The 20,888-nt window shown below is 41.1% G+C and overlaps 3 protein-coding genes across 8 annotated transcripts; 2 read left to right on the top strand and 1 right to left on the bottom strand.

Annotated features, from left to right (window-relative positions):
* Positions 1–454: 454 nt before the first annotated feature.
* si:ch211-196h16.12 (regulator of G-protein signaling 5) lies at positions 455–2,361 on the bottom strand. The gene is made up of 5 exons (XM_047578591.1): positions 2,202–2,361; positions 2,075–2,131; positions 1,940–1,992; positions 1,001–1,164; positions 455–905 (listed from the first exon to the last, which is right to left on the bottom strand). Exons 1-5 carry the CDS (start codon positions 2,243–2,245, stop codon positions 738–740), a joined length of 486 nt encoding a protein of 161 aa, XP_047434547.1. The 5' UTR covers positions 2,246–2,361; the 3' UTR covers positions 455–737.
* Positions 2,342–12,683, top strand: slc25a23a (solute carrier family 25 member 23a). 6 transcript variants are annotated; one of them, XM_047578589.1, is made up of 13 exons: positions 2,994–4,308; positions 5,426–5,631; positions 7,698–7,821; positions 7,920–8,007; positions 8,175–8,286; positions 8,491–8,649; positions 8,789–8,941; positions 9,336–9,449; positions 9,555–9,722; positions 9,800–9,947; positions 10,611–10,793; positions 11,203–11,246; positions 11,324–12,683. In XM_047578589.1, the coding sequence occupies exons 2-12, from the start codon at positions 5,449–5,451 to the stop codon at positions 11,211–11,213; spliced, it is 1,443 nt and encodes a 480-aa protein (XP_047434545.1). In that variant the 5' UTR covers positions 2,994–4,308; positions 5,426–5,448; the 3' UTR covers positions 11,214–11,246; positions 11,324–12,683. The 6 variants fall into 6 exon arrangements, 5 of the variants coding, with proteins under 5 accessions (XP_047434542.1, XP_047434545.1, XP_047434541.1 ...); XM_047578586.1 differs by adding an exon at positions 2,342–2,425 and having other exon boundaries at positions 3,978–4,308; positions 10,611–12,683; XR_007112315.1 differs by having other exon boundaries at positions 2,995–4,308; positions 10,611–11,246.
* Positions 12,684–13,414: 731 nt separating this feature from the next.
* Positions 13,415–20,558, top strand: LOC125003957 (KH-type splicing regulatory protein). Its single transcript, XM_047578232.1, has 18 exons — positions 13,415–13,631; positions 14,448–14,550; positions 14,632–14,685; positions 14,763–14,799; positions 14,901–14,959; positions 15,061–15,132; positions 15,231–15,288; positions 16,280–16,427; positions 17,063–17,161; positions 17,260–17,361; positions 17,452–17,554; positions 17,687–17,811; positions 17,903–18,199; positions 18,285–18,394; positions 18,480–18,568; positions 18,665–18,871; positions 18,965–19,158; positions 19,342–20,558. The coding sequence occupies exons 1-18, from the start codon at positions 13,542–13,544 to the stop codon at positions 19,348–19,350; spliced, it is 1,956 nt and encodes a 651-aa protein (XP_047434188.1). The 5' UTR covers positions 13,415–13,541; the 3' UTR covers positions 19,351–20,558.
* The last annotated feature ends 330 nt before the right edge of the window (positions 20,559–20,888 follow it).

The raw sequence follows: 20,888 nt of genomic DNA, 5'->3' as shown, positions 1-20,888 counted from the left end.
GGAGAGAAAATTGCTGAGAAAGAGTGGACGACATGCAGCAACTGGTACAGGCTGCCATTGAACCTGCACCACTACAGTGAGGAGGTAGCTCCTTTTCTGTAAACATTCAATGTGTGAAATAGGTCTGGTCCCCCTTTTATTTATCCGCTTGAATTCTGAGAACCCAAAAAGAAAAACAGCGTGGCCTTACAGTCTACTGTATGTTACCATAGTAACATGTACCCTGAAACAGGCCTCTGTTATTTTAAACTAAAAGTCCAAGGTGAGGCCGTTTAGCTGAGATATGTCCCGGGCTGTTTGTCTTGAATAAATCAAGGAATTTGTCGTCAGACTGTGACTCCACCTGCCAGAGAAAAACGCTCATCATAGTTCTATAACTAACATACTTTAACATACTGTACACGCCTGTAAACCTGAACATGTTTGTAAAGCTAAAAATAGATCTTGAGAATCATTCACTGCTACATAATGACTTTGCTTTTATTAGGTATTCATTTAATTCGCTGGTACACGTCTGTTATATCTCATGCAGTAGCTTCTACTTTTAAGCTTCATAATTATGATTTTACAATGGGAGGCTTTAACTCATGTCACAACAACGGCATGCAGGATACAGTGGTTAACATGATCACGAAACAAGCTATACAATAAATCTTACGAATACAATCAGCGTGTCAAGCATAACAGATTCTTCAGCATTTCTGTCTAAAGCAGGTCCGTAGTTATAGACGGCGTGTTTAGAAAGCCTTGATGGCCTCCATGCAGTGCTGGGAACGCAGGAAGCGAGGGAAGGAGTCCTTGGCCATCAGAGTGTAGATCCTCTGCTGGGCCTTGTTGAAAGTGTCGGCACATGGAGACTCCATCACACTCAGCAGAGCCTCGCGGGTCTCAGCATCCAGGTTCACCTACAGGGGGAAATGGCGGATTACCATTAAAGGGGAAAACTCATCAACATTTCATTTGTTACGAGTTTCAGTGTTTTGTGTTGCTCTCCACCAACCTCCTGAGGAGCGTCAGGGTTGATGAACTGGCTGTAGATGCTGCCGGCCTTGGTCTTCTGCAGGGTGGAAGAGGAGACCCTGTACTCCTCACAGGCCAACCAGAACGCAAGGTTCTCCTCGCTGAACTCTGAGCGCAGGAAGTCGCGAAAGGCCTGCAGACCGCCTGAGAGGGACACAGACAAAAGCCACGCTAGATGAGTTTAAGGCTTCTCATTCTTGATTGAGTCAGTTTAGCCCTAAATTCCTTTATATTGCTCTGTCAAAATAAAAAATATATATTTATATAACTGATGAATTAGATATCTTCAGCTGACTGACTGTGACAAATACATGTCCACACTGAGTGAAGTGTTTATAATATGTCTGATGTCAAAGCAAGACAATTTAACTCTTTAACAAAAATTTCAAAACTGTGCAAAGGCAACATTTATTCGTAATAATAGTAAATACAAAACTATTTTTAATGGTAAGTACAATATCAGTATAGTACAGTATCTGTCAAAAACAAATTACACTCATTGCATTTTATTATTCATTCATGTGTATTTTTCTAGAATAATGTGATACTTCCTCTTTTCTATCTGACAGATGTCACTGATGTCACTGATGTCAGAAGGATTTGTTTTTCCATAATTTTGATCATTAGTGTTTCGTTCCTAGTAAATATTTTTACAGCATGTTCTTATTGAAATTGAAATCGCTGTAACATCCAGGTATGGCATTACCTCAATGCACCTTTTTGAGGGTTAGACCTTTCACACGTTATGACTTATCATAAAACTAGTAATTAATATGCTGTTCTATTCAAGTGTCCCGATATGTTGTGAACGTGAGCTAGCATGCACAGGACTGTTGTAGAAAACTGTTGTTTTCCCGACGTGATGTCCAGAAAGCCAGTTGCACGTCTTGTGCTTCAGAAACGAAATGAAACGTCTTACTTTTGTGGTTTAGCAGAGTTTCCAGATCCTGCAGAATTTTCCCATCCTGAACTCTGAGCAGAGGGATAAGGAAAAGTCAGCTTTGACTCCACTCATCCAACCATGCGTCAGAATCACAAGTTTCAGGAGACTTACTTTAGCTTGTGGTGGTTTTCAGCCAAGTGGCTTAACTTCACCCGCATCCCCTTTGCCCTGAAAAGGAAATCGCACTTAGTATTCAGCAGACAGGAATCATCCATTAACATGAAAGACGGATACTTACTTCTCCAGACATGATGAAGGCAGGTAGGAGAGTCCTTTACACATTGAGGTCTGTAGTGTTAGAAAGAGGCAAACAAAGAGACCAAAGTCTTTTCTAAGCTCCTAAAAGGCAATGCTGCTCTTATATATGTTTGACCTGTGCGCTATCTGATCTGTCAGTCTGCAGCCTCCAGAGCAGCAGGTGTGGCGTTGGGACCTGAATAGAGATGGAAACAGCTGAAAAAGGTGTGTTGTACGTGCCTACGGGTCATGTAAGCCTGTCAACAGGAGCCACAAAACAAGTCAGGATCTATAATGGGAAAATCAATGACGGGGTACCGTGTGTGTGTGTGTGTGTTCAGGTTACAATGATAATCGTATACAAAAAACATATGCAGGCTTCGAGAGCTTTATCACAAGAGAATGAAGTGATGAGGGAGGAGCAGGTGCACTGGCAACATCACTCATCTCTGCAGAACAGCAACACCTGACAAGATCATTAAACACAGCACCCTCACAAATTGTTTCTTCCTGATGTGTTACATCATGTGTTACATTACAATATTATGTTTTGCATTATATAGTCAGGTGTGCATTGTTGTTGTGGCTTTTCTTTGTTTTTGTTTTTTCTATCTATCTTCCCCTATCTGTCCATCAGAAATTCATTTTAATGTTTCAGGCATCTGTCAGAGAAGCAGATGGACAGACATTTTACCGGAGAATCACAAAAATGTTGCTGTTTGGATAACAAACAGTTGACAAACTGACACGGGAAGGGTCTTCAATATATTTAAAAAAAAAACACTTTATTTATGCTGTGAAACCAACGCTGATTGGTCAACATTTACACACATGGCTTCTGATTTGTCTAAAATTCAACTGTCATTTTGAAGGATGCAGTTTGTGGTACCTAATGAACATCAAATGATCTGAGCTCTGAGATTTTTTTTGTATTTTATTTTATCAGAAATATATCTACAAATCAAACTTACAAATGCTCTCTGTTCATACTTAATCTAAGGCAACAAAATCTCCACTTTATACAGTACATAACACATGTATAATATTTTTATTAAGTAAGCTGCTGATTTAGAATTAGTGATTTAGTATTATTCTTCGCTGTGCAGTGGGATCTGTTTACAGAGTTAAACATTAAAGGTCTGCTTTGATCTGCTGATGGAGCCAGTGACAGTCTATGCAATGGAAATACAGCATGATGTAGTGCAAATACACAGACGATGAAATGTGTCGTGCAGAGAGAGACATCTTGTGTCCAACGTCAGTCTTTTGAAATCAATGACATCTGCACACAAGTTCTGGTTATTAATAGGTTCTGGCCAAATTTGTTCTATTGAATCGTTAGTATGATTTATATATTTAAAAATATAAAACAAATCACAAATCACCACAGGGAGCGGAATATTATATTTTTAGTCAGAAATCATTGACACTGACTATGTTACCAGACTTGCTTCCTTCAGAGTTTGAATTAAGTGGAAGTAAAAGCACGTGTCAGCCATAACTACAAAAACACGCCCAAAGCGCTGAACAAGCCGTGCATGCACTGCCTATACTATCTTGCGAAGCGATATCAATTTATTACACAAATACACACTTATCCACCTCTGTGGATTCTGTGACATAATAAATTGCAACGAGTAGTAAAGGTAGTGAGGTAGCCTACTACCGAACATCACTTGATCCCTCAATAAATTATTTATCGCCTCAGTATTTATGGGTCTCTTGTTCATGTAATGTGACAGTCAATCATATTTATTGTGACATATGCCGTCTTCAGAGCCAGAACACATCGTCCACATAGTCGGAGCAGACCCTGGCCGCCAGCAGGCTCCACCAGCGGGGCGACGGCTGCGCGTTTCTCTCGCTTCCTGCTTCCTCGACCAGAGACTGGAGCCGCTGAGAAACTTGCAAGACGGAGCGATCGATAGCGGCGATCACGGAAACATCCTGGAGGCCACACAGAGAGGGAGAGGGAGGGAGAGCCGCTTGCTCGGTGTCATATCCGTTTGGTTTCAGGATTATTTGCTGAGGTCCGGACCGAATGGCTTCTCCTGCGTCCTGCTGATCCTCCGCATCCTTGCCATGGTCGGTTTGGAGATAAACACGCAGTGAGTGAGTCTCAAAATGGTCTCGTATGTTTTATAATTAGACCACAGCAGCGCTCACACTAGTGCGAGGATCGAGTTAAATAGTTCGGTGTGTGTGGAGGGGAGAGCTGGTTCTTATAACCTGCGTCAGTGCACTCTGCGAGCTGGAGTATTTCACTATCGGTGTGTCGGTTAAAAGCAAAAAAAAAAAAAAAAAAAAAAAAATGAACTCCTGATGATGTTTGGACAGTCACAGAAATCCTGCCATGAAGGATTCTGTTGCAATTCTTAAAGAGCCTTTCAGTGAATGCATGTCTGCATATCATGAATATATAATATAATCTTATTAGATTAAGAGTATCAGTGTTTGTAATCCAAAACAGAATGTACCCTGCTATACAAGTCAGCATCCACTGCCCTACCAGTTAATAGTTACAATACGTACAATATGTCCTCTAAAGTAAAACCAAAATTACAGGAACACATGTTATGAATATGTGGTTTATGGATGATCCTAGTTTATGAACTCCAAACTATAGGCTACTGGTTGTGTTCTGTTTAAGCAGACTGAGTTGGTTTTGCTTTGTTATTTTTGAAATAATCATACCTGAAATAATGTCTAAAAGGTTATATGTAACATGTTTTCCCCCCTCTGTCTCGCTCTCTAAAGTTTCCTCCACTGATTTAACACTACACAATTCTTTCACTGATGTGAGGAACTAGAAATACTTCTTAAGCAAACATGTGTTTGACCTAATAAATGTCCGCAAATAATGTGTCAGTCTTGAACAAATATGGACGAATTAATCTGCAAGTATAGAGATAAAAAGTGATTTTACATGTCAAACCTGCTCCTTATCTCCTCCAAAAGGCTCAATTTGAATTGCATCATGGGTATCATAGTCACCAATTTTTGATTGTTTCTTACATCTGGTGTCTGTGAGTAGGCCAAAATTCTTTCTGGGCAGTCTTACAGCTCCACGTGGGGCCTCCATCCACAGGCTGGAAGACAATGTTCTGAGTGAAAGTGTAACACAAATGCCTTCAGCTGAATGTACAGCAGACTGATTGAGGCATTGACATGTGTAAAGATTGTTCTGGCTGGAAAGATTGAACCAATGCTTCTGTATCCCATCAGCTGACTCTGACTGGAGACCGGTTATGGGCCCCCAGCGGACATGGATCCCTTGGGTGCACTGCCAGAACAGTGAAGACCAGGAGAGGGAGAGGCGCTGGGCTGAGCTGTTTGACCAGCTGGACCTCAACAAAGATGGACGCATTGACATGTCTGAACTGCGGACAGGGCTTGCAGGCCGAGGCCTTTCCAAAGGCTCCCTGGAAAGGGTAAGATGGCAGGACATCTGTATCACACTTTATCACCTCTTTTATTATGTATTACCCTGCAGCGGCATGTGTGAGGTGTGTGGGTACTACAGACAAATATCATTCACCAATATGTGAATACAGCTTCCATGAAGGGATCTGAAATATGTCCCAGTTCTTCTTAGGACACATTATCATTATCATGGTCAGTAGAGATAGTGTTGGTCATCTGACACAGTCCAACGATCAGTAAACCCTCTCTCTTATTTGTGTCGACAAAAATAACATTAATCAAAATGCATATAGGCCCAGTGGTCCATTCAACCAAGGAGGTGATACCATGAAAGAACTGACATCTCTGCAGTGGACTGCATCTGGACAGAGAAAAGTTGCACAACAAATAGTTTTCTCTGTCCCTGAGCCGAGGTGTTTCAGATTACTCACCAGGTTTAGTCTTTTTTTTAACTGATAAGCATTGCATCACTGAGTGGGGGACAAGGCTTTGACTGATATATATATGAATATATATATATTAATGTTAATAGCAAACAGTGATTAAAATGAGCTTTGACTGGTTGATTCTCAGAGTTTGTTTTGCAACAATACCTCAGTTAAAACATTATTTTATCCAGTCCTATGGCTTTAACTTTTTTAAATAAGTGTGTATAAAAGAGGCGGAGTGTGTTTGCGTGTGTTTTTCTTCACCATTGACCAGTGTTTCCCAGTTCTTGATGCTTTGATCTGTCATAATAGGGAGAGCACAAGTGCATTAATGTTGGCTCAGTCCCATTAAGTGTCCCAAGAAGCCGTGGATAAAAGCTGGACCCGGAAGCAGAAAGCAGCCGTCACATTCACTATTCCCCTCTAGAGGGAAAGATTTTTGTGAGATCTTTCCCTCTTATTCATTATGTAAAACCTCCTTTATCCCTCCGGTCTGCAGCTTCACTGTTTGCGCAACAACAGCAGCAGCAAAGAACATCAACAGCGCAACTTAGTATTGTGAATACACACAACACACAGACTGTCTGGGTCGCCTCTTGTCTATGTTTCTGTGAATCTGCTTACTGGAGCCAGTGTAAGCATGAAATTTAACTCCCCACAGCATAGTATACATCATCACTTTTTAAGACTTTAAAGTGTATGTTAGAGCAAGCGTTGGTTTGTGTGTTTGTGTGCGTGTTCATGTGAAGGGCAGCTCTGTGACTATTTTGGTCGAAGGAATAGGACTTTGTAAGCTGAGAATGGTAACCTTTCTATCTGTCATACACACAAATTCTTTTGGCATACAGACAATTGCCCTAAGTGTTTCTCTTCTGCAACATCTCTTATTAGTTGTGTTTAGTTGGAGCAGCTCATGTGTGCAAAAGGAAAACTTCGCTTTTTAAATCTTTTCAGATAAACTGTGATTGTGGTCCAAGTTGTCCAGTATATCTTCAATGTGATGGTGTTTACACTGTATTTAATTAATACAACATTTGAAAAAAACTTATAGACAAATACTGGAAAACATGTAGTGTTTAACAGTGTTTAACAGTGTTGGTTATTCGTCAACTATAAAAGGTGCTATGGCAACGTTTGTCCAACAGGTGGCAAGACTGAGGTTTATGGAAAAGCGACAAACCTCAAAGTCCACTGTAGTCACCTCTGCTTTATTTGTGTAGATAAACAGAATCAAAATCACACACAGGACTGGTCATAGACTGCCTCTAGGGTAATCCAGCGCATGATAAGACCTATAATGTTCTTGGTGTGGGTGTTTGTGTTTTTTGTTGTTTATTTCAATACCTGTTAAGTCACAAAACAAAAGTTAACAAAAGCAAATGGGCAATGGATGAAAAACTGTGCGATCCTGCAGCCGAAGAGCAGTGTCTCCTCACTCTTCTTCATCCATGTCTTCTTCACATACATCAGCCCTCTGTAGAGGGACATAACACAGTTGGAATAAAAGGCCCTGACTGATAATTTATGACGTGTTCCACTTGTTTGTAACTTAACACTCAACTGACTGAATGTTTTTGGTCCCTGACCAAATGTCAGCTGATGACCTAGCGACCATTTTTCATCTCCTCTCCTGTCTGTGCCTTCAGATCGTGGAGGCCGGGGACACTAACCAGGATGGAGTGCTGGACTTGGAAGAGTTCACTCAGTATCTCCGTACCCATGAAAAACAGCTCAAACTCATGTTTCGTAGACTGGACAAGAACAATGACGGTCTGTAGCAGGATGGACCCTGTTTAGACAGACTGATAATGTCGCTGTTATTATCATCACATTTCCCTCACATTCTCTCTCCTTCACTGTGTGTGCAGGTCAGATAGATGCAGCAGAGATTCGGGACTCTTTGCGCAGCATCGGTGTGAACATTAGCCTGGAGAATGCCACCAGGATTTTGCTAAGGTCTGTCAAAAATAGGGCACATCACATTAACTCTCTCTGCAGAAATTTATTAACTATTAACGGAATCCACAACTCACCACTGAGCTAAAGGTTGTTTGTTTGGCCTCCATACACTACATGGACCCTGCGAAGAGCTCGCTTTCTATGAATTTGTGTTTCCCCCCCAGTATGGACAAGGACGGTACCATGACCATTAACTGGAATGAGTGGCGAGACCACTTCCTGTTTAACCCACTGACTAACATGGAGGACGTGGCGCGCTACTGGAAGCGTTCAATGGTAAGATCACACACACTGAACAAGAACACCGCTGAGTTACCGCTATGTGACAGCACGGTTTTGTGGAGGCCTTGTTAACATTATTGAGACATACTTCCCAACTGTGACGGAAGAATTTAAGTATTTTTTAATTCCGGTTCTAAACTTTTATTTCTTCCTCTTCAGTCCTTATTTTTCACACTTCAAACTTTCTGGCTTCAGTAGATGCTGGACATAGGTGAGCAACTGACAGTGCCAGATGAGTTTTCAGAAGAGGAGAAGAAGTCGGGGTATGTATGGCGACAGCTAATGGCTGGAGCCATAGCTGGATCTGTATCCCGGACTGGAACTGCCCCTTTAGACCGTCTCAAAGTCTTCCGACAGGTCAGTCAGAAATCTAAGTCGGTCAGTCTAATTCACCCTGTCAGTCTGAACAAAATGATGGTTCATGTGCTACTGCGTGATACGTTCCTCTTGTTCATGGATTTGTGGCTGTTCTAACAGTGGCGCTCTGTTCTGCCAGGTACATGGCTCCACTGATTTTAAAGGCAATGTGTTGAGCAGTTTCCAGTACATGGTGAAAGAGGGAGGACCATGGTCCATGTGGAGGGGCAATGGAATCAACGTTCTAAAAATTGCCCCGGAGACTGCCATCAAGTTCACAGCTTACGAACAGGTGGACAAGACTTCCTAAACATTCATATCCATTTTACACATTCATCTTCCCATGAAATATTTTTCTCTTCCCTTAAAGCAGGTCATTCGTCCAGCCAAATGTGTAGAGCAGTGGACCAGTATTCTGAAATGAAGGTCAATTCTAACTTTACCAGTGGCTGTTCACGTTAACTTAACACAAAGACACGAAGCAGGAGAAAACAGCTGCTGGACTATTTCTTAGCTTCAGTCTCTGCTACTTGGCCAGGCTAGCTGTTTGTTATGACAGCTAGCAACTCTTAGAAAGAAAACATTTCCCACAATATAAAACCATATACAGTACAGTAAAGCAACACACCATCTATTTTCAAATAATTATATATTTCATTTTTATATTTGCTTTTTACTTGACGTAGATCAAGAGTGTGATGCGTGGCCGTAATGAAAGAAGAACTCTGATGCCTCACGAGAGGTTTGTTGCTGGCTCATTGGCTGGAGCTACAGCTCAGACGGCCATCTACCCAATGGAGGTAATATCGGGGTAATACACACAGAAGAATACTTGTGTAGCATCAATATAACGCAATTAATGACTTGTATGAAAGGGACTCATTTTCACGTGTCCTCCTCCTCAGGTTCTAAAGACTCGTCTCACGCTAAGAAAAACAGGCCAATACTCGGGAATGGTAGACTGCGCCAAACAGATCCTACAGAAGGAAGGTGTCACCGCCTTCTACAAGGGTTATGTACCCAACCTGCTGAGTATTGTCCCTTACGCTGGCATCGACCTGGCTGTCTACGAGGTCAGAGATACATGAAAACACACGACTCTCATGGTGGATGTCCCCTCAGTGTTGACCTGGCCTCTTTTGTTCCACAGACTCTGAAGTTCTCTTGGCTGAACAGGAACAGGGGTTTAGCAGATCCGGGGGTCATGGTGCTGGTTGGATGTGGCGCCGTCTCCAGTACCTGTGGGCAGCTGGCAAGTTACCCACTGGCGCTGATCCGCACCCGAATGCAGGCACAAGGTAAGTACGTTATGACAAATTCAGTACAACATGAAGTTTCTTAGTGGAGTTTAGAGAGTTTTGCGAACCTAAAGGGATAAACTTACCTGAACACCATTCATTGGAAAGATATTACCTCATTTGATCGTGTGATTATAATTTTGGAAAAATTCTACACCCTGTTGTTGGATTTTTGTTAGGTTGGATTTGGTTTTGATTGTCTTCATGATGTTATTCACATTTTCCTTGAGTCTGTCACTGTAAAACTAGGAATAAAATTTACCCAACAAGATTAAGTAAACATGTTTGTCGAGGGCTCGTAAGGCTTATCATAAGCTGCTAGTCTGATTTCTAACTGGAGCCATTTACAGTATTTTCAGTGCAGCAGGAAATTCTGTTTACTTATTAATCTATCTACTTGAAAGGCAGTTTAATCTACTGATGTTATTATATCTCAAACACGGCTGGACTTTAAAGTGAACAGCAGTTTGACAAGAACAACTGACTCAGGTTTTACATAGTAGCTTTTTCCTCATTTAAAGATTTTTTTTTTTTACCTCAGTTGTCACATGACCGTAATAGTCCAGCTGATCGGGAAGACTTTTGAGATTCAGTTGAAAGCCCTGGAAAACATCAGCAAAGTTTAGTCCTTCAAAAAATCCCATCCCTGCTCTGTCCCACCAGCTTCAGTGAAGGGAGCCCCCAAACTCTCCATGCTGTCCTTGATTCGTAACATTGTGACCCATGAGGGTGTCGCCGGACTGTACCGAGGAATTTCCCCCAACCTGCTGAAAGTCATCCCCGCTGTGAGCGTGTCCTACGTCGTCTACGAATACACGAGGATCATGCTGGGAGTGGACATCGAGGGTAGGAGGGGAGGGAAAGGAAAGGAGTAGCAAAAGAAGAGACGGGTTGGAGTGGCAACCATCTGCAAGCACGTACAGATCTGTTGACAACGCATGAGGAAATGAGCCTTGGATTGTCCTGAAACTGCAAGTAAAACAAAAACAAAAAAACATTTGCTATAATATAATACAGCATAATCTGCTTCCACCTGGACTGACAACTACTGGAAAGACTTTCTGTGACTTTTCTGGAAAGTGTGACATACTTGAATGCAATGCATGGCAGCAGTTGAAAGCTAACCAGATAATATATTGCTGCTGCAGTGACTTGGACGCATAAAGATTTGCATGAACTTGTCTGATTACACTGAAGAGGTTTAACCAATCCTGGAACCAACTGTTACATTCCTCAGCACTGTTTTTTCTCCCAGGTGGTTTGTAAGGAGGATGCAGGGCTGAGCCACTGTCCTGGTTTGTAAGTGAGAAGAGCCTTCCATTGACATGTCTTAAACAAATGACAAAAGATGATAACGATGCATTCTCCAACAACAGCAGAAGGTCGACTGAATGTGAGGATGGTGAAAACAGGAGGTGACACGCTAAGTCGCCTCTCTCCTGGAAGCAGTATTCTTCAGTACAGCACACCAAACGACTTTATGTTCCACAGGAGAGAAACTGCCAAAGCCATTGTGTGTCAAGAAACACGCACTATGACCTCTTTGCCAGAGAAGTGTTTGTCTGTTACTTAAAACTCTACATGGTCCAGTGCCGCACAGTATTTTCATAAACATTACTGCTGACTTCTTCTGTATTATGAAAAAAAAAAAAAGAAATGAATAGATATTTAATGCCATTTTTGATGTGGACATACAGTATATGTGCAAATATATCCTTGCATGTTGCTGTTTTTCTTAAATACCTTCAGTTGAACTTTGTACTGAATGTCTCAGATTTAGAGAAGAAGTCTGTGAATGCACCTCAGCCCTGTGGTCTTTGGTTTCAGAGTAACACTAATGAATTACAAAGGGAAGAACTCGTTCAGTTTCCCAAGCAGAAGAAGTGTTATTCATTTCCTTTTAAGTTAATTTAAGTCCTCTCAGAACCGAGGAAATAACCGCAGTGAGGCACATGTTGAAAGCCCCTAGTGAACATTTTTTATGTTACTAATACTAATATTAACTTAATATTTAGAATGGAAACTTAAATTGGAAAAAATGCTTACAATTGATTTCCGACCAGGAAATGGTGCAATCTTGAATATTTTGTCATCATTTTACACCTCAAAGAATACATGTACTGTGCTGTAAACTGTCAAAAAAATTGTCTTCTATTATTGTCTACATAGAACTACAATACATTTTCAGATTCAGAAAACTTTATTTATCCCCGGGGTTCAATTTGGACCCCATAGTATGTAATTCAGTAGTATTCAGATGCCAAATAGAGAATTTCCATTTGGCATATTTACAACCAGTGTTGGGGAGCTTGTTCTTCAACCAACGTAAGATCAATTGTACATGCAAACATGTTAACTTTATCCATAGACAATATAAATCAATAATCATTAAATATTTAATTTGAGCTTTGAATATTTAATATTTAAGCTTGAATATAATTGTAAATGCATTTTGTAAGCAATTGAAAGTTTTCAATTTTCTTGTCTAGCAAACCACTAAGAAAACTGTGAGCCAATTGATAATAAAAACTAAATAAACTGAATGTATGAAAGAGAATATTATTTCATAATTAATGGAAAATCAATTGACAGAAAGTTAGAGTTTACTGAAAAACAGTTCAGCTGTCTTTGTTTTAGCTTTGTTTTGTTGTTCTCATTATACAATGACCTGGATGCCTGAGAATCATTGCGGATATTAAGGCAGATAAATAAATAAAGAGATAAATACTGATTCGCTAAAAGGCCTATTCATAAGTATGTCAGATTGTCAGACTGTCCCGACTACCTTTTAGATTTTTTTTATTATTATCCTTAATCAGATGTTTTATTATTAACAATGAATTGCACTGATTCAAATAAAATGAAAAAGTGTGAACTTGGTTTAAACTTAAGACAAACTACAATTCAATTTGCAAAAATAGTGTGTAATAAATAGTTGAATGTAAGAAAGCATTATACTGTAAATGCTGTTAAATGTAAATACAGTTTGTTTTTGGCTGTGTATAATGTAGTATTATTAGTATATACAATCAGTAGGAAGATTCAATGATTAAACACTGGAGAAAAAAAATGGAAAGACTTTACACTGCAAACAACCAGAAACAGTTCAACACAAATACTTCACTGTACAGTATTCACAGAATAAATATTTTTCAGTCATTGAAGAAGATTAATTTAGAAATATATTTTCATTATCATTATCAAAATGATCTCATACTACGTAATGAAATATACATTAAAATTAATTACAATAAGTTTCTAGGGTTGAAATTTAGAATTTCCAAGTATTTCAATGAGTAAAGGGTTAATCGTTAACGTGAGCCCAGTAGCTCGCCCAGTCCGGTTGGTGGCGCTAATGCGCCTCTACGCTTTTTTTGCCGTGCGCCTTTAAAACAAAAGAAGAAGAGGAAGCTGCTCCGGTGATTGGTTGTTTTAAGTAAGGAAGTTTGCCGGCGTGGAGGGCGAGCTCACTCTCACGTTGGCGTCTCCCTCCTCGTATTCTCCTGTTAACCTTCCCGCTTCTGCGCAGCTCGACCCGGCTAAAGCCATCCAGCCTGCCCCCCCCGTGTGTCTATTTGCCCCCCTGAGAGCAGCATGTCGGACTACGGCGCTTTGCCATCGAATGGAGTCGGTGCTGGGATGAAAAAGGACGCGTTTGCAGATGCAGTGCAACGAGCCAGACAGGTAGCCAGGCGGAGGAGGAGAAGGAGAAGCGCTGGTTAGCTGGTGGCTAGCTCAGTTAGCCGAAACGCTAGCTTTAGTTTACAAGCTAGCTGTTAGCAGTTAGCTGCCATTCATTTACCACACACGCTCCCCAGGTCCGGGGGATGAATTGAAAATGTTGGCGGGGCGAGTGAGTGGAAACACTAAAGTAGGCCAGTCTTTCGTTTAACTTGATTGTATCTGTCCTTTAAGCGGACTTTAGCTAAGTTACCTAGTTACTATAGTTTACGGTAACCTGATACTGAAGGTTGATTGTGTGTCTAATCCGTCATGTATTCAATAACAAACGTCGACAAAGCATTATTACCAGTGAAGACACCAGTCTCATTGTTTTGATAACAGACGGACGAAATCAGTAACCGTGTTTTATTTACTGAAAGAAAGCGTTTGTAGAGTTTCAGTTCTGTCGCATTTCAGCCAAGGAGTCCTCTCGTCAATAACATAACTATCGTTTTAATCCCTTTATTAGTGTATAAATGTAAAAAAACAAACAAACAAAAAACAGATTTGTTTGAGGAACTGCTCCAACAACCTGATATATTTTTCATTCATCAATTAGAAGTAGTAGTATCCATCAAAATACAGATGATATCTGATCATCTGTGGCAAAATAATTCTCTTAGCTCCCCATTAATGAATTGACCACATTTGTTTGTCATCATTCTATTTGTATTAAATCTTAACTATACATGGTTGAGATGTCAATTGCTGCTCAAGTGAATGCTCTAACATCTCTCCAGTCATGTCGTGTTTAATACGGTATTCGCTTGTTTCCAGATTGCAGCTAAAATCGGTGGAGACGTCGTGCCACCAGTGACAAACAACGGAGGATCTGAGAGTTATCCATTCCCAGCACAGAAACGCTCCCTGGAAGAAGCAGGTGGAGAATCAGAGCAAACAGGCAATTTTGTCTGCATCGGATTGTCCTCAACGTGAGACTCACTTTTTCTTTTGTTTGCAGATGAGCCTGATGCCAAGAAGGTAGCATCACAGAGTGAAAGAGATTCTGCAATGTGTAAGTTTAATACACATTGATCCAGACGCTCGCTCTCCTTGGTTTCTAACCGCTCACTAGTTGTTGTTCTCTTACAGCCATTGGAGCTCAACTAGCTGCCCTGTCCCAACAAAGGTATGGGGTTATTCTTTCACACAAACACTTCTGGTGCTTCTGGTTGTGAAAGAGGTCATTTTGTGTATCACTGTTTGATGTATCATATCATGTGTCTGCAGTGTCAGGCCCTCTACAATGACAGAAGAGTACAGGGTGCCTGATGGCATGGTCGGCCTCAGTGAGTACCTGCAGATACACTTCCTAAATCACACAAATGATCCCTGTGACGTCGACTTACATGTGTGTCAATTCAAAATGTCTTTCCTGTTCTTCCCAAAGTCATTGGCAGAGGAGGTGAACAGATTAATAAAATTCAGCAGGATTCTGGCTGCAAGGTCCAAATTGCACACGGTGAGCTGTGTTTTAAACTCAGATTTGTTAAATGAACAGAGTGTATTGGATCTTTTAGCTCCTTTTGGATTGATAAATATTGTGTCATTAATTCACAGATAGTGCCGGTCTTCCTGACAGAAGTGTTTCCTTGACGGGTTCTCCAGATGCTATACAGTAAGTTTGTCGTTCTATACACCATTACAGTTATGCATTGACAAGATGTGGTTTCTGGACATCTGTCAGATGGAAAAAGCGAAGGAAATTGAGGGCAGGGCTATTCAAACTACTCATCGTGTATTAATACAGTTTATTTTGGGGCTTTTTTTGTGCACTTCCAGTGGTTTGTGCCCTTTTGATGAGTTTCACTTGCTCTCAGTGTGCAAATCATCCTTTGTTGCGATTGGTTTCTACTCTAATATTGTTTTTTTTGTACATCATTAAAGACAAGGTAATCTGGGAGAGACAGTAGGGAGGTTAACTGATTTAAAGGTTAAAAGTGTCTCACCTTAGACCTGCACAGTCAGACAACAGGAATGAAATGTTAAGAATGTATAAGTTGTAAGAATGGTTACTAAAGTGGTTAGATCTTTATTCATGAGTATAGTCACCTTAAACCAAGGTGTATTTCTCTGCTTTTGAAAGGAGATACTTCTTGATCTCCTAGACAGCCATGAATGAAAGCCATCAATGAAAGGTATTGATGAATTTGACTGTGGGCAATTTGCAAAAGTGTTAAACTGAACCATCCCTGGATTCCCTTGTTTTCTTATTTTGCAAACTAGTTTACTGTCAAAAAAATAAACAAATAAAACTGCCTTAGGCAACGTTTGGGGTCCTTAGCTGTCAGTGTTGCTAATGACTAAAGAGTGTTCATGTTGTGATGCCCATAATGTTCGATCGAAGTGAAATTACGACGTTGCGTGTTTGCCAGAAATTGATTATCACAGTTCAAGGTATTGAAAGTCTCTTCTGGTTTCTGTTTTGCCCATTTCTAATCTGCATTTTTCTGAGAGGGTGGCGTAGTGTAGGCACAGTTAAAGTTGTTCCTATAGCCTGTGACCGTTCAGGATGATTTGAAACTCCATTTAAACTGCAATGCATGTGACACTGTGTGTGTTTTCTTTCATCATGTCATCATCCTTTCATCGTTTCACTTTGCTTATAGGAGAGCCAAGGCACTTATAGACGACATCGTATCCAGGGGTCATGAGTCAACCAACGGTCAGTCTGGTTCCATGCAAGAGATGATCATCCCTGCAGGCAAAGCTGGTCTGATTATTGGCAAAGGAGGAGAGACGATCAAACAGCTCCAGGTGCGACTCACTGTGTGCATTTAATGATGTGTGTCATGGTTAATGGTCAACAATGTTGACACACACCAAGCGTTAGGTCGCATGTTTTTCCATGAGTGTCATGGCCCTAGTTGTCCAGTTTATCCCACACTTTGGTTCTGTTCTGAATCCTGTCTGTGTTTTCAGACAATTAAGTTTTTTGAACTGGTGGTAAAACAAGTATTCAAGAAAAAAAACAAGTGACCAAAGAATATAAAACGAATCACACAGAGAAAGCTCATCTTGTTTTACATAAACATCTTTCTTCTATCGAACATATACAAATATTTTTCACAATGGAATAATTATTTGGAGTGAGTAAATCCTTTAGATAGATTATTGTTACTATTATTAGAGGTCTATATGATGGTTGAGTTGTAAAGCTTCCTAGCCTCCCAGTTAATGATAGCTTTGGTTTCCCAAAGTTGTATCCTTTTATGTGGCTGTAGCTGACCATTGATTGTTGTCTCTGTGGTGTTCTGGACAACATCACAGTCGGCCTTAACTGCTGGTAGTTCTTTGTTTACGCTTTGGTGCGTCCATACATATGTGTGAAGTAAAGTTAATCTACCATGAGTTTGTAATACATGCTGTATATCTCCCCTGCATACTTCTAGGAGCGAGCTGGAGTTAAAATGATTCTTATTCAAGATGGATCTCAGCCACCCAACATAGATAAACCCCTACGCATCATTGGAGACCCCTACAAAGTGCAGGTACTCTTGGGGGCAGCAGAGATGATTGCTATTAAGTGGGAAATCTGTTGTGTCCCCATTAGATCAACTCATTTGCATCTTTCTTTGTGCTTTCTTAGCAAGCAAAGGACATGGTTAATGAGATTCTACGAGACAGGGATAATGCTGGATTCGGAGACAGGACTGAATATGGATCTAGGATGGGAGGAGGTGGCATTGATGTAAGTAATGTGTGTCTTTTAAATGTCAACTGCTTAGTTGAGACAGAATTTAGTAGTTGTTACATGTATTTATTTTTTTTTATGCTACAGATAGCAGTGCCCCGGCAGTCTGTGGGAGTTGTGATTGGTCGTAATGGGGAGATGATCAAGAAGATTCAGAGTGATGCTGGAGTGAAGATACAGTTTAAACCAGGTGACACTCCAGAGATTTTTGAAATACTAAACTGAATCTTTCTTAGAGTTCACGAATGTGATAAAGAAGTTTCCATGTCCCTATTTTATCCCTCATCAATTAACTGAACTGTCCTTTTGTCATGCCTTACAGATGATGGGACAGGTCCTGATAAGATTGCCCATATAATGGGTCCACCAGACCAGTGTCAGCACGCTGCCTCAATTATCACTGACCTGCTACAGAGCATCCGTGCCCGAGAAGAGGGTGGTCAGGGGGTGAGTAGAGTCTCAGAGGCTGGAAGGTGATTTTTATGTAGATGAAGGAGACATTGTCTAAACACCTGGCATGTGCTGTGTTTATCCATAGGGCCCTCCAGGTCCAGGGGCAGGGCTGCCGCCTGGTGGGCGAGGGCGAGGTAGAGGGCAGGGGAACTGGGGTCCTCCTGGAGGAGAGATGACCTTCTCTATTCCTGCTCACAAATGTGGGCTTGTCATTGGCAGAGGAGGAGAGAACGTCAAGTCCATCAACCAACAAACTGGTGCGTTTGTGGAGATATCTCGTCAGCCACCTCCAAACGGTGACCCAAACTTTAAACTGTTCACCATCCGAGGGTCCCCGCAACAGATTGACCACGCAAAGCAGCTTATAGAAGAGAAGATTGAGGTATGTCAAGTGACTCAGGAAGCAATACACACTTCAAGTTGGTGTCAACACACGTGTTAAGTGATTCACTATGTTTTCCTCTCAGGCTCCTTTGTGTCCAGTGGGTGGTGGCCCTGGTCCAGGAGGCCCAGGGGGACCGATGGGTCCTTATAATCCCAACCCTTACAGTGCAGGGCCTCCTGGTGGAGCTCCCCAGTAAGTATAACCCACAAATACTTGCACTAATGCTAAATTTTAATTGAGGTTGCACACACTTAAACTGCCCTGTCCCTGTCTGCAGTGGAGCTGCACCTGGTGGTCCTCAGTACTGTCCTCAGGGATGGGGAAATACCTATCAGCAGTGGCAAGCTCCAAGTCCACATGACCCAAGTGAGTACTTTATTTTGTGCACTCACTGAAACTAATTTGAGTAGCACAGGGGGTAATTGCTTTTTCATTTCTCAAAATTTTCCTTCTTTTCATTAGATAAGGCAGCAGCAGACCCGAATGCAGCATGGGCAGCCTACTATGCACAGTACTATGGTCAGCAGCCAGGTGGTGCCATGGCAGCCCAGACTCCAGGAGCTGCTGCAGCAGCACCACCAGGAGACCAGAACCAAGCAGCACAGACTTCAGGGGGCCAGCCAGACTACACGAAGGCTTGGGAGGAGTATTACAAAAAGATGGGCATGAGTGAGTTGGACCTGAAGACACAAAACGCCAAATCTTTTACACTGGAGATTTTGTCTGCCAATATTTTGACTTTCCAACTTGTGTTTTCTCCAGCCCAACAAGCTGGAGGAGCAGCAGCTGCTCCAGGAACAGCAGCAGCAGCAGCCACCACAGCAGCAGCAGCTGCAGCTGGCGGCCAGCAGGATTACAGCGCAGCCTGGGCAGAGTACTACAGACAGCAGGCTGCCTACTATGGACAGGCAGGACAGGCTCCTGGACAGGCAGCTGCTCCACAGCAGGGACAACAGGTATTTATATAGTGATGGCGTCTACATACCATATATAATGGTGCATTATCTGGCAGGTGTACATTTTTCATCCTGCCTAAAAAGAAGCATATACAAACTTTAGACAGAGGTGACTGCATTTTAATATTTCTTTGTAAAACAAACACCGATGCCTTCACATTATGTCTGTGATTTCTTTTTCAGGCGCAGTAAATGAGTGGCTTGTTCGACTGAACGGATGTGATGGATCGCTCAACCTGTTTCTTTTGTTTGTACGTTTTCTCTGTGACTTTAAAGGGATAGCTCAGTTTCTCGGAAAGAAGCAGTATGAGTTACTTTCCATAGATGATACATTACCTACTGTAGATGCTGGTCAGCACGGCCCACAGTTTGGAGAAGCCAAGAGGAGTACTAGCATGAATGACAAACTTAAAAAAAAAAGAATCAAAGACAGTTTAAAGTATATTCTGCATTTAGAATATTAGCACCGGGGAACTGAAGCTGTTCTGTTGATCTGTTCTCTTTTCATCGCAGAGCAGAGGAGGTGCTGGTCTGTCACTGCCTCATCTGGTTAATTTGTTTATTGTATGACCAGTGTGTTGACGCTTCCGTTTGCATTTCAATTAACATGTGAAAACACCACAATAACAAAGCAGAGGGAAGACCAGCATTCCCATGTCTGTGAGATAAAATAGTTGTCTGTGGTGTGATGGTTTTAAAGCGATCGATAGAAAGGCTTCAGTTCCCCAAAGGTTAAGCTGTGATAACATCCCGATTCCTGAAACTGGTGTTTTTATGTTTTGTTCCTGACCCGTCCAGCGCAGTTTGTCTTTGTGCCAGCACACCTGTAAGTAAAGCACTGTGGATAAGTCCCTCACACAACCCTGCTTCACAGAAACAGACTGTCTCATTAATAAGCCAAGGCAATGGTTACACGTCCACAAAGCCTTTTGCATTCTCACCTTCAGGTTTGTGTTTCAAAGTCAAAACTGAATACAGAAGAGAACACATTTTGCCCAAGCGTTGAACAAAGCACTAAATAATTACCCTGGTTAATATTCAGTTTGTCACATTCAACTCACCCACACTTCATGATCCATCTTTTTGATTTTTGATTTTTAAAAAATGTGAAATAATTGGCATATTTGCTTGCAAGCTAGCACAACAGCATCTCAACACTGATTCATATTTAAGTGGTTTTCCCTTCAGTTTCCTGAGGGTAAAAACTGTCTAGCAGTATTTTGAATATATTCAAAACGTATGTTTGTATGAAAGAAAATTGGAACATTTTGGTCTTTTTTTTTTTTCTTTGTTCCTGGTAATTTTTTAAACTTCATTTTTAAAAAACAAAAAAAGCATTCCCAATGGTTAAGTTGGAGGTGTATTTCTCCCTGCTGTGTCATAAATTGTTTTCAGTTTTATCCTTTTGTAATTATTTTCCTTAAGGGGGTCCTGTGTGTGTGTATGTGTACAGTGTATGCTTTAGTTGGTTGCAATAGCACCAGCGTCCTACAGTATGTAGGTATGTGTGTCTGTATGTGTGTTCGTGTGCTTGATTGCCCTCTTATTTCACGTCTACATCTTGACTGTTGAAAGATACTTTTTTTTTTTTTTTGTTCCGGTTGGATTATGTTAATGTTTGCTGATTTTTTTTTTTCTTTTTATGTTATTTTTTTACAGCTTGTTTTTAAATACTTAAATAAAAACATTCAAATTACCAGTATTATTTGTGATCATTGGCAGTATTGAGT

This window comes from Mugil cephalus, chromosome 2 (assembly GCF_022458985.1).
Source record: "Mugil cephalus isolate CIBA_MC_2020 chromosome 2, CIBA_Mcephalus_1.1, whole genome shotgun sequence".
Taxonomy (NCBI): domain Eukaryota; kingdom Metazoa; phylum Chordata; class Actinopteri; order Mugiliformes; family Mugilidae; genus Mugil; species Mugil cephalus.
The sequence above is the reverse complement of the archived record's forward strand: the minus strand, read 5'-3'. Positions and strand labels throughout refer to the sequence as shown.